Source organism: Sciurus vulgaris (assembly GCF_902686455.1).
Source record: "Sciurus vulgaris genome assembly, chromosome: 16".
Lineage (NCBI taxonomy): Eukaryota > Metazoa > Chordata > Mammalia > Rodentia > Sciuridae > Sciurus > Sciurus vulgaris.
In genome coordinates this window covers 14,358,410-14,377,416 of record NC_136477.1, presented here as the reverse complement: position 1 = coordinate 14,377,416, position 19,007 = coordinate 14,358,410, and the positions used below count along the sequence as shown (strand labels likewise).

At 40.4% G+C, this 19,007-nt stretch overlaps 2 protein-coding genes across 2 annotated transcripts in view; one reads left to right on the top strand and one right to left on the bottom strand.

Annotated features, from left to right (window-relative positions):
* Window positions 1–735: 735 nt before the first annotated feature.
* Window positions 736–19,007, bottom strand: part of LOC306647106 (olfactory receptor 7C2-like) — a gene marked incomplete at both ends in the record, with an annotated part of 117,072 nt that continues 98,800 nt past the window's right edge. The window contains one exon of the mRNA XM_079116127.1: window positions 736–1,449. Coding sequence (XP_078972253.1) covers window positions 736–1,449 — 714 coding nt within the window. The remainder of the gene's footprint in view (window positions 1,450–19,007) is intronic.
* On the top strand, window positions 16,716–17,645 carry LOC306646407 (olfactory receptor 7A17-like; the record flags this gene model as incomplete). The annotated part of the gene is made up of 1 exon (XM_079115057.1): window positions 16,716–17,645. The coding sequence occupies one exon, from the start codon at window positions 16,716–16,718 to the stop codon at window positions 17,643–17,645; it is 930 nt and encodes a 309-aa protein (XP_078971183.1).

Here is a 19,007-nt window from a genome sequence, read left to right as displayed (position 1 = left end):
ACAACTCTGTGAATGAGTATGCAATCAGTGCAACATTTTCAAAATACTGTAGGAGAACATCCCTCCACCTTCAGGGGCCATGCAAAACGGTAAGACTTAATTAAGAAAACTATAAAGATAGCATATTCTTTGTCATACACAGAAATTAATGAAACTGATTCCTCAGTGGGCAGCTGCACAGTTGTTGCAAGAGTTTAGGAAGGGGAGAAGGCAGGGGTATGGTGGGTGGTTGACTAATGAGGGCTCAGGGACCGGTAGACAAAGGCAATAAGTTCTAATGTTCTACTGCACAGGAGGGTGTCGATAACCCAACAATTTATATACATATTTTACAAAGAACATGAGGAGTTCAAAGTTTTCAAACTCCAGCAAATTTGAAATGTTTAAACAGACAGAAAAATTACAGATTTGATCATCACATATTATTTATGTTTGTGAAATTATCACAATGGACTCACAAATATATCAGATTATTATGTGTCAACAAATATTCAAAACAACCTCTTAGGTGTTAGTGCATGAAAACAGATTGTACCATGAACGTTAAAATGACTGGTTAGAAAGTGAAAAGGGTGTTCTAATATGTAACATGAAGAATAGTAGCTAGGGATGGAAAGACCCAATTGGAAGACCCAAGGAAAAAGTTCAAAATAAAAGCAGAAGCGGTGCAAATATTGGATGAAGGGGTCCAGGCTCTGTGGTCTTCAGAATCATGCCCAACACTGATGAGGAGATTCATGCAAAGGACCTTTCACTGAGAGGCACCATCTTGCTGAGGACTCTCCCCAGGGCCACCTTGATGTCCCTGTTCCTCAGACTGTAGATGAAAGGGTTCAGCATGGGAGTGACCATGGTGTACATCACAGAGGCCATCAGACTCATCCTAGAGGATGGTGAAGCAGCAGAACTGAGGTAGACCCCAAGGCCAGTGCCATAGAACAAGGAGACCACCAGGAGGTGAGACCCACAGGTGGAAAAGGCTTTGTACTTCCCCTCAGCTGATGAGATCCTCAGGATGGAGGAGAAAATCTGAGAGTAGGAGAGGAGGATGCCAGTGAGAGGGAAAACACCCAGGACAATGGCCGCAGAGTACACCACTATGTTATTGATGAGGGTATCAGAGCAGGCGAGCTTCAGAACTTCAGGAAGATCACAGAAAAAGTGAGGGATTTCCCTATTTGTGCAAAAGGACAGTCTCAAAATGGTCATGCTCTCGGGTAGGGAGCCCAGGACACTGATCAACCAGGACCCCAGGGCCATGAGCAGACAGAGTCGTGGGTTCATAATGGACACATAGTGCAGTGGGTGACAGACAGCTACGAAGCGGTCATAGGCCATCACTATCAGGAGCATATTTTCCTGGCATCCAAACAGAACAAAAAAATAAATCTGTGAGATGCAGCCTGCAAAGGTGATGACTCTGCTCTGAGTCTGGATGTTCCTCAGAGCCTTGGGGATGGTGGAGGAGGTGAAACCAATGTCAGCCAGGGACAAGTTGGAGAGGAAGAAGTACATGGGCATATGCAGGTGGGCGTCTGAGATGGTGGCCAGGATGATGAGCAGGTTCCCCAGCACAGTGACCAGGTACATGGAGAGAAGCAGGCCAAAGAGGAGGGACTGCAGGTCAGGATCATCTGAGAATCCCGAGAGAATGAAGTTTCCAGCTCCTGTTTGGTTTCCTCTTTCCATGGAGTTTATGGGTTTACTGTGAAAGAGGGAAAAGAGGAACTCAAAATTCACTCCCAATAGGTATTCTCCAGGATGACCCCAGTGTCTTTTATGCGGACCCAGGAAATCAAGAAATTATGCATTTTGCCTAAGCATCACATTTCTTTGATGGGAAGCTGTAGTTAGCATTGCAATCTGCAACATAATATAATAAAGCAAGTATAGATCAGCAGACTCCAAATGGTCTCTCTGGAATTGAAGAACCACCTCAGGCTTCATGGGAACTCTCCAGGTATGTGCATTTCCAGGTCTGAACCTCCTGGACCTGAAGCCCCAGGTGCAGAGCTGCAATCTGCTTTTAACAAGTCTCTCTGCCCTGTGATGAGTTGGCTCTTTTGTGGACCTCAACTCCAGCGCATGCCGCATCCCTCAGCAGTCCTTCCTTCCCCAGCTTCCTTGTCTGGTGTGTTCTGCATGAACACACACGAAGTCCCTAACTCTAGACAGATTCAGTGACCATTGGAAGACTCTGGGTTTACAGTGCTGATTCCTGCAGTGTCTGCACTTCACATCCCCTGCACCTTGGTTGCTCCTTGTGCTGAAAAATATGGGGAAACACTGCTGTTATTATTTTCTAGATTTCCCTGTAATTACTACTTTCTCTCTATAAATCCATCCAACATGGAATTTCTAAATATAGAAATCCTAGAGTTTCTAAAATGAAGCATGAATATGACGAACATTTTGAATCATCAAACATTGCACTATTGGGAAATGGCTTTTAAAACATGCTTGCTTTGTGTATTGACTGTGTTAGTTTCCTTTTTGACAAATTCAGTTTTGATTCATTTTCATTTTTAATTTTTCTTTTTTATGATCATCTGTAAGTGGCATCTGTCAGTTTAAAATATTCAGTTATTTCCTTTTTAACATTCATATAAATAAATGATTATGAAATACCATCTCTGTTATAATGGTAAACCATCTCTCAGGTTCTTTTTAATTTTTTTCTTCCCACTTTCTTTTTTCTTTTTCTTTCCCACTTTATTTTTATTGGTGTCTTTTTAACTAAAAATTTCCTCCTTATAATACATTTGAAAGTTGAATAGAGACTCACCTAGTACGATTTCTATCAAATTTTATTCCTGGTAACAGTCTGTTCTTGTTGATGAGCTTTTAATGCATTAGCCATGTTAGTAATAATATTATTATTGTATATTTACCAAGGATTTCATTAAAGTCATAAATTAATTTGGGAAAAAGTATCATCTTTACTATATTCAGATTCTCATAACAGTCACAAATATTTCCCTCTGGATATTTTAATCATTTTTTGGAGCAAACTTTCCTGACATTTAGAATATACATGTACAGATCATAATTATTTCTTATTAAGAGTGTTTCAGTGTGAGAGGGGATTAATGTCATTAAGAATGATGTGCATGGACATTATCTCTCTGCTGTTGTTATGGTATTATTAAAGCTTTGGTTTTTTCTGTATTAAAGAGGTGCCCGGTTCCTAGGAATTCTTTTTAGTTTAATGGTTTTCTAAAAATATAACCATATTCTTCAAATGTTACTCTTCAAATAATAATAATTAATAGCAAATACTTCTTTTCTAGGTCTTATATTATTGGTGTGAAATCCCAAAGTCTTGTTACAATTTATGGGATGATTTAAAATTTGATTTTCTTTCTTTCCTTTTAGAATATAACCCTAAAAATGTTGGTAATGTAATGCTCATTGTCATATTAAAATTCATCATATCGAATGTATAAGTATACAAATGACTACATTGTAAATTTCTGGGTGCTTTGTAGAGAATTTGTAAAGGTACTAAGAAGTGTTTAATGAATAATTTTTTGAAAAAATAATGTTATATCCATCTCCATAGTCTCAAAAAATTTTTGTATTCTCAAATAAATTCTAAACATTGGATGTGGAACAAGAGACTATACCAGCTATCTGAGGAAACTTAAGTGTATAAGATGAACTTTTCCATGGAGACACCTAACTTCTGAAGTGTTACTTTCTAATCATGAGGCCTATTGTAGATGTAAGGGAAGTGAACATCAGTAATCGCTTCTATAATCTAAAGATTGTGAATGAGAAAATATGATGCAGAATACTTTAGATGCAAGAATAATTTATGGGATTGACCAAAGTTAATATATTTGATCTATAAAGCCTTAACTATAAATCTTGGAAAGATTCATGCTTTCCTGGGAAAAGGCCAGACAGTACTACAGATTTATAAAGAAAATGTCAAAAGGGTGGTAAGTGCTTGAAATGTTTGACGAAGGAGGGTGAAGGTAGTTGTGATGGTTCCAGATGACTGAGATGGCAGGGTATGGAACTCTTGACAGACAGTGGCAGTAAGAGAAATTTGGATCCTACAAGGAAGGCCAGAGTTCCTCAGAACCGGGCTCCAGCAGAGAGAGGAAGCAAGCTGAGAGGGAGAGACGTCAAGAGGCACAGGAGCTGGCTGCACAGACTGCTCTAAGTGAGGGGCTCTCTCACTGCAATGTCCCCACCTGGGCCACCAAGGTCCTGTGAGTGCTGTGCTGCCTCCTACCTGCTCCCACATCAGTAGCCCCAGCCGTGGTGAGCCTCTGCTCTTCCTTCCCTGGGTGATGAGGGTCAGCTCAGCTCTGATGAAGGACAGGAGCTGGCATCAGGGAGGAGGGCTCTTCAAGGTCCAAATGAAGCCACTCATTCCTGCAGAGCTGAGCTGTGGGGCAGAGGATCACGGGGCATATTTACTATTTCCCGGTCCTTGGAGGTTGAAGTCTCATGAATGCTCATTAAATTGTTGCATTGTTACTCATTTGAGTTTCCATGAGTGAGAAAAACAAACTCGAAAGGTAATTGTGCATGCAGCCAGTTTTGCATCCCTGGGACCATCTATTGTGCCAGGTACACACTCCTTCCCTTCGGGTTCCTGGTTCATGATATTTCTTACTCCCTTGTTCTCAAGGGATCATTGTCTTCCCCATGAGAATTTTCTCAGTAAGTGATTCAGGGCTTGTCTGTCACAGACAAAAGCAGAAACACTTTCAAGACCACACAAACCTGTCCTAGCCCCCTCCCCCACTTTGTCACAGCTTCTGTCCTCACTACTGAGGTCACAGTGCAGACAAAGTTCCAGGTGTGTGGTTAGAGAGTATAATGAGAGGAGCTAGTGCAGGCAGTCACCTACATGAATCCCCACCTTGGTTTTCAAGCTCACTACAAGTTCTTTGTGTGGTCCTCAATATTCCAAGCCAGAGGGTAAGGACCTCCTTTAACAATTTACTGGGCACTGCATTTTTCAGGTGGTGTCCATCATTATTTAAAATCAGAAAATCAGAACAGTTGGACACCAAGCATTCCCCTCATGTCCTTGTGTTAGCATGAAGGAACAGCCAATGGGTGAGGCCTTCAGAAGGCGCTACCTCTCATGGGGCTCCCAATGCCCAGGTGTTCAAGAATTGCATCACTTACCTGGTCCAAGTGCCTTTCCTGGTTCATTTCCCATTCTCTTCCTCTCAGGAAGGGTGAAACTCCTCACTCACATATGACAGGTTGGCATCAGTCTCTCCAAAGGCATTTTATAGATAACAGATCTGTGAAATCCTTCTTTAGAGTCAAACAAAGAATGTCAAGGTATATCTGAGGACAAGACGCAGCGATTTCTGTTGTAGAACCATGTGGTTAATTTTCTATGGTGTATGTATGGGGAACGATGGTTCCTTGAGGACTGGCATGTGCTTTTTTTTTAAAGGATATTATTTTTTTTAAATTTTTTTCCAGTGTTGAAAAACCTTTCTTTTATTCATTTATTTATATGTGATGCTGAAAATTGAACCCAGTGTCTCACACATGCTAGACAAGTGCTCTATCACTGAGCCACAACCTCAGACCAGTCTGTGCTTATTTTAACCATGTCCTTTAACTTGCTATTAATACCCTCTCCCTTCCATCATCTGGCTGTGGTAGATCACAGCATGAAATGTGATTCCACAGTAACCCTTCCACAAGGATACACGTTTCATTATTTTCATGTGTACAATTGTCTTGGGGAAAAGAAGCAGGAGAAGAAACAGAAAAGAAGGCCAAAGGGTCTTAGGTAGACATGCCCACTGGGACTCTGAGCTGTACCGTAAGTGACCCTGGGGTTTTGAATGTAATTACTGAACAGACTTTTCTTATTTGACGATCATTTAGGAATGACATGATCAGGATGGTGGAAGAGATACCAGCTTCTTCATCCCACCTAAAACCAGGTAGAGACAACTCTTTACACACCATAAAATCCCAGGGAACATCTACAACAATACAGTGGAGGTAGAAGAAAAGAAAAGAGAAGGATAATATTCACATAGAAAGGATTGCTGTTGATATCGACATACTTAAGATGCCAACTGATGCTGGGAAGAAAGAAAGGCAGAAGCTACTGTGTCAGTCACGGGAAGGAATCATGGTGATTTTAAGGGCTCGTAGGCTGGTTCCACAGCTTGGCTATGGTGAATTGAGCAGCTGTAAACATTGAAGTGACTGTGTCACTGTAGTATGCTGATTTTGTGTCCTTTGGGTATAAACTGAGGAGTGGGATAGTTGAGTCCAACCGTGGTACTACTTCACATTTTTTGAGGAATCTCCATACTGCTTTCCAAGTGTTCCCACCAATTTGTAGTTCTACCAGCAACATACGAGTGTACCTCTTCCCCCATATCATGGAAGAATTTTCACTTCTACAGAAAACACATGCTGCGCCATCACAACCAGGTGAGCCCTAGAGTCCAGGAGGCACTTGACGAGAGGACCACGGGCAAGGGAGTCTGAGAATACTCACCCACAGTCAGCTGAGAGCTGAACCAGCTTAGCCCAGATCTGGGGACAGTTGAGGTCCTTTGCTTACTGACTTATGTCATTAACACATTTACTAGTGATGCTGAAAAGAAGTGAATGTTGAACTCAACAAGGCAGCGGCCATTGTTGACAATGAAATAGTGGTAATAGAAGCTCAATTATATGAGGACATGGGAGACATAACATGCTTCCAGCAGAAGTAGAACTAAGTACAAGAAAATCTGAAGTTATGGTGAATGGAGAAATAGAGTAATATGTGTGGAGGAACATGCAGAGATGTGAGATCATGTCTCTTTAATGTTTATAACAGGGTGTAGTTGACTATGTTGGCATGTTGACAAGAAAGTTCCAGATCAAGAGAATGCTTGGAAATACTACCTTGTGAGAGCAGTTCATGAGACATATATTTCATAGTACCTTCTCTTACTGTGGGTATTTGTATGAAAAAATTCAATTAATTATGAGGTGAAAAGGGTTGTGTTAAAGAACTCTACTGTGCAGTTATTTCATGACCTGTGAGGTTGGAAACATATGGGCTTGGTAGCCATGGACTTTCTCTTTTGTCAATTCTCTGCAATCTTCTGCTTTTTCTACATTGGTGTTAGAGTGTCTTGATTCTTTTGTTTTAAAGAATGAACAAATTACCATTTATTTTACATTTACTATTATGATTGCTTTAGATGAATAACTGGTGTTATTCTTTTTTACAAAAATTATTTTTACAGACTGCATATTGTACAAAAATTGGGTGCAGCTTTTCATTTCTATGGTTGCACGTGATGTAGCTTCTCATTATTCCTGTAATCATACATGCACATTGGGTAATGCTGTCCTCTCATTCCACTACCTTTCCTTCTTCCACCCCTCCCCCTGACTTCTCTCCACAGAATCCAAAGTTCCTCTACTCTCCTCTTACCCCCCATTATGTATCATTATGCACTTATCAGAGAAAATATTCGACCTTTGTTTTCTTGGGATTGGCTTATTTCACTTAGCATGATATTCTTCAACGTCATCCATTTACATGCAAATGCCATGATTTTATTCTTCTTTATGACTGAATAATATTCCAATGTGTGTGTATGTATGTATATATATATATATATATATATATATATATATATATATATAACTTTCTTGTCCATTCATCTACTGAAGGGCATCTAGGTATCTAGGTTGGTTCCACAATCTAGCTATTGTGAATTGAGCTGCTATAAACATGAATATGGCTGTGTTACTGTAGTATACTGATTTTAAGTCCTTTGGGTGTAAACCGAGGAGTGAGATATAAAATTATCGCATAAAAATTAATATTTTCCACCCACTTTGATGCTGCCACTTAGTTCCTCTATGCATCGATGCATAGAAATGTTTCTGTAAGGAAATGTGTGAAAACTTCTAAATTTTTTATCATAAAGCAATAAACGCCTGCTTAAAAGAAGATATCAAATAACCTAATGTCACATTTCAAGAAACTGGAACAGAGTAAAAATTGAAAGACTTTATGTTGAATGAAATAAGTCAGGTCCAGATAGAAAAAAAAAATATGATTTCTCTTGTATATTTAATTGAAATCAAAGTTGAATACACAGAAACAAAGCAGGTTCAGATGTAATATGACCTCTTTTGGAGACACAATATTTTTCCTTTTACAAAAGTATGATAGTTAATGTCACTCGAGACCTTTTATAAAACAATTGAAAACAAAATCTATGACATCCTTGAGAGCAATGACTGCAATTTTATTTCGAAGTGGCATGCAAAGATGATTCATGGTAGATAAGACCTAAGACCATTCACGTTGCAGATTTTTTTCAATTTTGGGTGCTGGGGTTGGAACCCAGGGACTTGCACATGCTAGGCTAATGCTGAACTACTGAGCTGCACCCTAATTGAAACACAGGATGTAGGATTGCTACCCAGAGTGGCCTATGGACCTGGTCCTCTAACCCTAATACCACCAGGGATGATGTTAGGATGCTAAGCCTCTGGACATATAGCAGAAGTATGACCTCAGAATTTACATTTGCACTTGAATCCCTCACAATCCCTATGCATGGTGAAATTGGACTCAGACATATTTTTTCCAATGTTGACATTTGGGGGCAGAATGATTATTTGTGTTGGGACTCGTCATGTGCATTGTGAGGGTCAGTACCAGTCTTCAGTATTTGCCAAATAATCCCAGGGGAAAAATATCTCTATTTGAGAACCATATTTTGAGAATTGGAACCATTATTCCAGAATTCAAATCTAGACCATATCCCTCACTTGACTGACAACGTTTTCCTGTTCGATTTGGGCAGTGGAGAATGGAGTTTTTAATAGCCCAGCTATCTCACACAATAGGATACGAAAAATCAAATTGCGTGATTCCTAGAGGGTGCTAATCTCAGGTTATAGTGCTTGAAAAGAATGAAATGCATGTCTTATTAATAAGATGAGCACTTTTTAACTTTTGTAAAAAACATAAAATTTATTAGGCTTGGGAAACAGACCATGAAGGCAAGAAGTGTATTGCCCAAACCTTTCGATCAGAGGACCACAATTCTCCCCCTTGATAAGACAGCATGACAATTTCCAGGGGTATCTTGTGCTTTGTACCCAATACACCTATCTGTGAAAAGATTAACTGGGGTCCAGATACAAGTGTTAACGAGAGGACTAACAGAGAGGCAAGCACATGGCATGGTGACCAGCAAGAAGTGGCTTCCATGGGAGTCAGTCCAGTTTTATTATCTATCCCAGGATCATAGCAAGTTACATTAGTTTACATAGTGCAGTTAGCTTTGTGCATGTGCAGATCATATACTTTGCTTGCTTCTCAGATTCCACTAGTACCAAATGTTACAATACGATAATGTCTCCAGGCCTCAAGGACAGAGGGGTTGGATACCATTTTTGAATCATTCAAACATAAGGCCTATTATTGTCCTGAGGAGTTTTGACTTGAAGGACTTCCACTCCTCTTTACGTTGACTCACCCGAAATCCCTACATATCTGCTCTCAGGACTCATGAGATCTAATCAACATGAGCTCATTAGTGTCAGGTTTTGTGAGGAGGCTGGACCTCTGGGAGGCAGGCGAGTTCATGAGGAATAATAAAAACTAGTTTTACTGGACTATAAAAGGGTCTCTTGTGAACAGAGAATCTGAAGGAAGAATTTCCCATCTTTCCAGGCCAGTGTCCCTCAGGGGAACAAGAGGGAAATGAGTCTAATGAGAAGATATAGGGAGCTGTGGCTTTCTGCTCCGACATGGTCCTTCAGTGCACAGCCATGTGCTGGATGGGACAGTGTCCTTTGAGGTCTTCAGTCTGCCTATGGACCTGACACTTGACTCCTTCCTGCTGCGTTTTCTGGGGACAGAGCTTCAGTCACCATCAAGCCCACCCAGGCAGGACCTTGCACTTCCACAGAGGGACATTCCTCCCAGAGCTGGTCTCCAGGTGATTCTGAGAGCTCAGTGGACACTGCAGGAGCGCATCAGAGAGAATGGAACCCAGGACTCTTTAGCTGAGGTCAGTGGAGAGCCAGGCCAACCTAGCACTGAGCAGGGCTGTTGTGGCTGCTCGCTGTCCTGATTGAGGATTTACTTACAAGGCTGCAGTGATTCATGACACTTGGCTGAGAAGTGAGCATTGCACTGATTAACACAGGGTTCACTGCTGGCCATGAAATGGAGCTAATGGAGGCTGAAGAGAAGATGGGAGGGAGGCGTCCAATGCTCCCAGAGAAAGAGCAGAGGTCTGAGGAGCTTTGCAATTAAGGGAAATAGAGGAATAGGGATTAACTGTTAGAGGGACAAGAAGTGGTATTAGGACTTTTTGTGTTTATGTTTAAGATGAGATAAAGTTGACACACTTGATTATGTTTATGTATTGTTGACAAAGATACTGAAGAAGGATCTTGGAAACATTTTCTTGCAGTAGAAGTTCAGGGGAACAGGAATTGAAATGTTTTTTTAAGCATTATTTCTCCCTGGGAACCCTCATATTAAAGAACATGATTTCATAGGTGAACAGAAATATTCCCAAGATCCTTACTTTGTGGTGATTTGAATACCTGTGAGGCTGAATGTACCTGTGATTTCATAGCCAGTTACTGCTGTATGGCCAGGTGTCTAAGCAAGTCTTTCCCTTGTGTGTAGAGGTGGAAGTCTTGTCCACCTCCCCACTGCCTTTTGCAATGTATTCTTGCAAACAAAGTGTTAGATATTTTTTTCTTTCACATATTTCCCATTTGCCATTTAGTTCTTTCATGAATGTATTGGAGAGATTTGTGGGGAATGTGTGAGAATTTGTGAACCTTGTGTGGTCCCATCTGTCAACCACATTACATTTTGTGCATTGCTTTTTTCCTGAAAGAATTGAGGTCTTAATATAATATTCTTTTCTTGTGGGTCCTTATTTTAAATAAAAAAGATCATGAAGGTTCTTGTTTAGTGCTAATATTTCCAACATGTTCTCACATGTCTGTTACTGTTTATTGTGTTTTGACTGTTTCTGATTAGAAAACCTCCTTTGGCAAAAGTTTCAGCCTTCATTGGGAAGGTATTCATGCCTCTTCCTTATTTGATTTAAACTTTTTCTATGATTATTAAGTTTATTGAATACACATATTTTATATGAGACAAACTCAAACTTTAGGTACTGTTACCTTCATGGATTTCAGGACCCTATCATTTCCACATCTAAGGCAATTTAATCTTGAATTAGTAACCCAGGTTGATATCATTAAATAATTCCTATTATCTATCTTTTATTTCAGATGTTTTATACTTTGCTTTGATTTTGCTTCAGGGCACAGTGCATGCAGGTATGGAATTATGACCCTGAACTTCATTAATAGACACAGAGTTCATGCCAGTAAGTTGGAGAACACTTGAACATTATCATTGAGAGTAGAAGGACAGTCCTAGGAGTCAGGAAGGGAAGGGAAGGAGACAGGGAGCTTGGACAGGGGTACCAGTACCTGGTTACGTATGAGGAGTAAGTCCTGATAATGTGAAAACTAAGATAATTATGGTTGACAACCATTCATCACACATCATTATGTCCATAACTTTTATCATAAAACGTAAGATTACTTACTAGATGCCACCTGAGTTTATTAAATGAATATTAAACTATTATTAATCATTGTTCTCCAGTATTTACAATAAAGTAAATAATATACAGTTGGGTAACATTGTGATTCCTACAAAGTTATTTTCCTGGCTTGTGTTGAGGAACAAGTAATATGAAGACTGAAAAAACTGAGCCAACATGTAAGGAATGAATTGGGGTAAAGAAAAACTTTCAGGTCAATAATTTAGACTCTAGAAATTTCCTCACCCATTGATGTGAGCAGGTTGTAAATTTCCACCATCTTTATTCTGATCAGTTTTTTTTTTTTTTTTTTTTTTTTTTTTGTACAGGGAATTGAACTCAGGGGCACTCACCCACTGAGTGGCATCCCCAGCCATAATTTGTATTTTATTTGGAGACAGAGTCTCAGTGAGTTGCTTAGTGCCTCGGTTTTGCTGAGGCTGAATTGGAACTGACAATTCTCCTGCCTCAGTCTCCCAAGCTGCTGGGATTACAGGCGTGTGCCACTGCGCCTGGCCTGATCAAGTTTTATTGTTTATTTTTATCAAGAATTAGAAGAGAGGATTTTGAAGTTTCTTAACTAAAATAATTGTTAAATGCTTAAGGAGGGGGGAATGATCATTGTCCTGCTTTAGGACTTGCATATTGTGTACGTGTATTAAATTATCACACTACTCCAGTCACACATACAGTTGTTATGTGTCAATAAAAAAGCACTGTGCTGAGAATACTTCCGTGGTAGAGAGATTGTGCAGCAAGTGCAAGGCCCTGGATTTGGTCCTGAGCACTGCAAAAGAAGACAAAATGCCAAAACAGAAATCAAACATAAAAAACTAATTAAAAATATGAGGTATTAAATAGAATAAAGAAAATAAAATCCATACACTCATTAAAAAAAAAACCTGCTACTTTTACCCTAATTTAATTAATGCTGTCCTCTGTTGTATTATTTCTGTTTGTTTAACAAATTTTCTTTCTATATTATGCATGCCTTCATGCACATACACCTTTTATACAAATGTCTGAATGAGATCCAACGCACATCATAAATGCTCTGCGTATTTGGTGCAGTTTTCTTTCTAAATTATCCCATCTTACTTTATCACTCAACAATGCCTATCAGCTTTCTGCAAATCATTGAACATAAGGCAAGTCAGACATTTCAAAGGATGCATAGCATTTCGATATGAGGCTTTTGCTTCTCATGTTTGTGATGAATTTTCATATTCTTTCTCATTAATGTACTATTATGTCAATGCTGCAAAAATATGTCGCTATTGTTAAGTTTGAACAAATACTTCTCAACCAGGAGTGTTTCTTGTCCTCCTCGGGGGGGGCACTGAGCAAGGAGCAGAACGGTTTTTGGCTGTCACATATGGGAGAGGTCATGAGAGGTCAGGGATGCTGCTCACCATCCCATAATGCACAGGACAGCCCCCACCTCAAAGAATAACTTGTCCAGAATGTCAGTATTGGAGAGGTGGAGAAACATTGACTTAAGGATACTTGTACTTTTAATATTTATAGCTATCTTTGGATTGTCCCCAATGCCTGGCATGAGGGCACATTACTGTCACCAAATTAGTATTCCCTTTTCTTCTGTTTAGAAACTCAGTCCCAATCAGTGTAACAGATCTTCTGTGGACAAAGGATGTGGAAAATTTTTTTTCTTGTTTTCTTGAACTTTAATTGACTTTGAGCTAATATTCATCAACGTTTGTCTACTCACCAACATTTTGATTTCCCTACTATTGTTATTGGTCTATTTTTCTAACAGTGTCAACATTTTGAGTCATTTTGAAAAATTATTGTTTCTCCCTTGATTTTGGGGGTGATGCTTTTGATCATAAAAATGTATATTTTATTTAGTGTCCTACATCTGTCTTACTCCTCAGTTTCTTGCCTTAATGCTTTTGCTCGTAGACGTTCTCTCCAACCCTTGTCTCAGTTCATCTTTGAGGCTTCCTTCAATTTTGTTTGACACACTTCTTTGGAATCAAACCTAGTGAGCATGGTTTCATCCTCCTTGCATTCAATTGTTTACTCAGCCTTTCATTTTCTTCAACTTGTTTTGCATAACTAAATATAACTTTGCAAACCTTTCTGAAAAGGGAAAGGTGGACCAACGGGTTCCTTGCTGTTTGTTTTAGATTTTGGATGACAAGAGGATAGATCAACGATGGCAGCACACACGTATTGTGACACAGAGCCCTCGGCCTAAGTAGGAGGACATGTGAGGGTGGAGTTGTCAGGACACGTGCACGACCTTATAGGGAATGGCTTGGGCACATGTTTACAGGTTGGACAAGTACCAGAACCAGGGCTCGAGTGTACCTGGAGGGATTGTCAAAACAAAACCAAAACCAACCAACCAACCAAACAAACAGAAACAACAACAAAAGAGACAGAGAGAGGGGGCGAGAGAGATTAAATTCCAAAACCCAAGAATAACCAAGAAAAGATTCCACATGAGCAAAGTGTGAAAGAGGTCCACATGGCTCACATTGGGCCATTTAATACCGAATACTCAAAGAGGGAACACATGCAGGAAAACTGGGTTCTTCAGTTTCATGCAAACTACAATGAGCTTTGTGGTACTTTGTATATATCCTTTTATGCATTGTTTTTAAAGGTTAATTGGGGTCCAGCTGTAAAGGTTAATGGGAGAGCAGTAAAGAGGCAAGCACACAGCAAGAAGCGAACAGCAGAAGTGGCTCCCGTGGGAAAGCCAGTTCAGGCTTATTATGTATCCCAGGCTCACATCAAGTTTCATCAGGCTACATGGTGTAGTTAGCTCTGTGCATGTGCAGCTCATGTAACTTGCTTGCCTCTCAGAGTCCACTAGTGCCAAACGTCACTGTAATAAGATGATGTCTCCAGGCTCAAGGACAGAGGAGTGCAGAGCCTTTCTAAGTCATTCAAACAGGGGTCGCTATTGTCCCGGGAGTTTGTTTGACTCAAGGACATCCTTCCTCCGAACTTTGGCCTGAAACCCCTACAATTGTTAGCTTGTTCCCTTGATCATTTTTGTCGTGGTGTTATTTTTCTTTAAGTCATTTGAAACCAGAAAGATATCATTACTTTTGACTTTGGATACATTTCTTTCTCTTTTCTTACTTTTGCAGGACCTCCATGGGGTGGGCCCTTTGCTGGAATGTCACCAGGATCCAAGGGCATTTTCTTCCATTCAGTCTCTCAGGGGCCTCTGAGATCATTGCCTTTCACCCAACCATCAACCATCAACACCCACTTCATTTCTCTGTTCTTCTCTGTTTATTGGTCTCTCTCTCTCTCTCTCTCTCTCTCTCTCTCTCTCTCTCTCTCTCCCCTCCCTCTCCTCTCTCTCTCTTCAGATGTGGAATTGCAAGCTAGCAAAATGTGACAGTATTTTCCCAATGTTTATTTGTCAACAGGAGGTTTACGGAATGGACATTCTGGCTGCCATGCCTACGTTAGAGAAAATCAATCTGATCTGGCCAGCTCGCATTGCACACACTAGAATCATAGTGGTGTGGCCAGAAGGCCAGCAGCCATGGTGATGTGGTGTGTCCTCAGGGCAGCAACTGGGACTCAGATTCCAAGGGGATTCCTGTGATGTAGAGGGAGGCCTGAACCCTCAGTGGTGTGAGTGGCCTGTCCATTTCATTTCACAGGATGCCTTTCCACAAAATTAACATTTTACATAGTGTGGACGTCGGTCTATTGGTGCCTGGCGGTTTCAGCACCATGAGAGAGACCACCTCATTCCTCTGACACCACACATTGTCAATATACCTCGCCCCTCCCCCCTTTTTCTTGAGAATTACATACAAATTCAGTGAAAATTTAAAATGTATTATCAAAGTTGTAAGATGCTAGGTAAAGAAGCAATTGTTTTTATCATCAGATAGCCAATTATACTATTTATATAAAGACATTTGGGTATGAAAACCTTAAACATCTTACTTCTCTGGTATTGGCCTCTTCACAGTGACACTTTCAGGTGCTTGAACACCTGAAACAGGGTTCTACCTCAAGGCCTTTTCACTGACTAATCTTCTGCAGATAATCTCCTACCTACTGCTCCTTCTTGTTGAGGCCTGTTGCAATGTTACATTCTCTTCTGATCTTGTCTGGGCAACCATAAAAATTAGCTCTAGAGCTTGGGGGTGTAGCTCAGTGATAGAACACCTGCTCAGCCAGCAGAAACCTCGGGGTTTCATCCCCAGCACTACACACACCCATATTTAAATAGCACCTCCTGTGCTCTCTCCTTCACATCTGCTTTAGTTTCCTTCACCATCAGACATACTGTATGATTCTTTTACAAACAGCTTTATTGAGGCATAACTGATATTCAAAGGACCACTTGTGATTAATGTATACCATCTGGAGAGTTTGCACATGTGCAAATGTATGCACAAAAATCAATATATCTATGAGTTACATATCTGCATATAATTCTCTGCCCATTAGTGGGAGGTAGGAGAGTTCTGCCAGTGCCTGGAACATGCTCAGCCCTCAATATAAACTTTCTCAATGGTAAGAAATAAGAATGGATGGAGCTGGAGAACATCACACTAAGCAAAATAAGCCAGACCCAGAAAACCAAAGGCTGAATGTTTTCCCTGATATGCAGATGCTAATTCACAATGGGGGAGTGTAGGGAAAATAGAGTAGTGGGAATGAAGGGAGGAGAAGGGGTATGGGGGTAGGAATGACAGTAGAGTGAAACAGACATTGTTACCCCACGTAGAGAAGTGACTGCATGACTGATGTGATCCTACAACATGTACAGTGAAAAAAATGAGAAATTACACTCCATTTATGTAGGATTTATCAAAATGTATAAATGCATTCTACTGTCATGTACAACTAATTAGAACAAATTAAAAAAATTTAAAAGAACCTGCAGAATAAATGATCTTCTGCAGAAAAAGATAGAGTGGGATAGGAGTTCTTCATCAATATTGCCTCTGGGAATGTCCTCAGGGGACAGATCCATAAGCAGAGTGTAGAAATCCAGTCCAGGAAATATAAATCAGAACATTTCAACCATAGCAGTTGTGTTCATTTGTGTGAGGAGAACTCATGTTACTTATTTTTCTTGGTAGTCACATCCACCACATGAAACCAGGAAACAATACAAGGGTTTCAGAGTGTCTTCTGCTGGGATTTTCAGAGGACACAGAACTGCAGCCCTTCATCTTTGAACTTTTCCGGTCTATGTACCTGGTCACTGTGCTGGGGAACCTGCTCATCATCCTGGCTACCATCTCAGACTCCCACCTGCACACAACCATGTACTTCTTCCTCTTCAACCTGTCCTTTGTGGACATCTGCTTCACCTCCACCACCGTCCCAAAGATGCTGGTGAACATCCAGGCACAGAGCAAGGCCATTACCTACACAGGCTGTGTCACCCAGATGTGCTTTTTCTTGATTTTTGGAGAGTTGGACCACTTCCTCCTGGCTGTGATGGCCTACGACAGGTATGTGGCCATCTGTCACCCCCTGTACTACACTGCCATCATGACTCCCCAGCTCTGTGGTTTGCTGGTTCTGGTGTCCTGGATCCTGAGTGTCCTGCATGCCCTGCTACAAAGCTTAATGGTGTTGCGACTATCCTTCTCTACACACTTAGAAATCCCCCACTTCTTCTGTGAACTCAACCAGGTGATCCAACTGGCCTGTTCTGACACCTTCCTTAATGACGTGGTGATGTATTTCACTGTCCTGCTGTTGGCTTCTATTGCCCTTGCTGGCGTTCTTTTCTCCTGCTCCAAGATAGTGTCCTCCATCTGTGCAATCTCATCAGCTCAGCGCAGGTACAAAGCCTTCTCCACCTGTGCTTCTCACCTCTCTGTGGTCTCCTTATTTTATTGCACAGGCCTAGGTGTGTATCTCAGTTCTGCTGTGTCCCCTAACACACATTTTACTGCAACAGCCTCAGTGATGTACACTGTGGTCACCCCCATGCTGAACCCCTTCATCTATAGTCTGAGGTATAAGGACATAAAAAATTCCCTGAGAATTCTCTTTGGAGGGAATCTCTAAAAGTCCCTCTTGTCCTGGGCTTCAGTGGTAACTGCCTTTGATTGCAGGAGCAAAACCTCAGATCCTGAAGTTGTGATTCTTTGATTCAATTGTGATTGTGAAACAGCTTCCTTCTACTTATTTGCTGGAGTTTCCACAACTCTGATTTCAAACTTTTCAAAGAATTATAACCAACTCACTTGATTAACCTCCTGCACCCTCCAAAATCCAACAATTTTTTGCTTGGTTGTCCTGATTTTCTAAAATCATTCCAAACATTAGACCACAAATATATTAAAAATTTCATTTCCCTCATGGGTTGGCAAAAAAATCTTCTAGTCAATGTCTTACTACATGACACATTGTGTTGATTAATGTTTATTTTCCTTTACTGAAAACATAGTCATGTCTCTATGGAAAACCGGCTCTTTACAACTGAGGTAGATCTTGCAACTCTTAGTAGAAGGACATCTGAGGTCACAGTTTTGCATGATCGTTTATGTATCGGTACTTGATTAAGGTGGAATAAAATTGATAAATTTATGCTATGTGTCTATATAAATAAACGACCATGAATTTCAACTTTATGTATATTTATTAGACAACAATTAAAAACTATAAATAATAGGAGAAAAGGGAAATGGGAGAGAGAGGAGGGGAAGGACAAAGGAAAGTACCAGGGAATGATGTGAGCAAATTCTATCCCATGCATGTGTGACTATCAGAATGAACCCTGACATTATATACAACTGTTGTGCACTAATAAAAATACTGTAAAAAAAGTAAAGAGCTCTTCTTGATAATTTCTCCTTAATATTTCTACTTTATAACAGACTACTGTGGTTTAGAAAAATTGTTTTTCAGTCAACATATTCAAAAGTTCTATGGATTAGGATCTGAACTTTTTTCAGAGACCATTACTCTGCCTACTGAAATGCCTTCTGCAGAATTTTACCAGTTGTTATTCAATCCCTTGGATAAAATTATTGGCCAGGTATGGTGGTGCACACCTCTAATTCCAGTTATCTGAATCTCAGGTTGAGGCCAGCGGATGGCAATTTTCAGCCCTGGCATGGAAAGTTAGCAAGACCTTGGCTCAAAAAAATTTATAAAAGGTCATGTCATGTGTCCTAGTGTTAGGCCAATTTGAATGCATTCCATAGATCAGAAGAGAATAATAATAATAGGAAAGGCCAAACAGAAATTTCTAGAGTGAGTGAATACACTTACACAAAATCCAACTTCAGGAGGAGAGGACTTAAATCTATCTACACCTGACTCTCACAGAGCATCACATCCTTGTTACTCAAAGCACAGACCAGGACCACCTTGATCATGTTAGGATGCAGAGTTCCTGGGACTAGAGTCCACCTGCATTTGGAC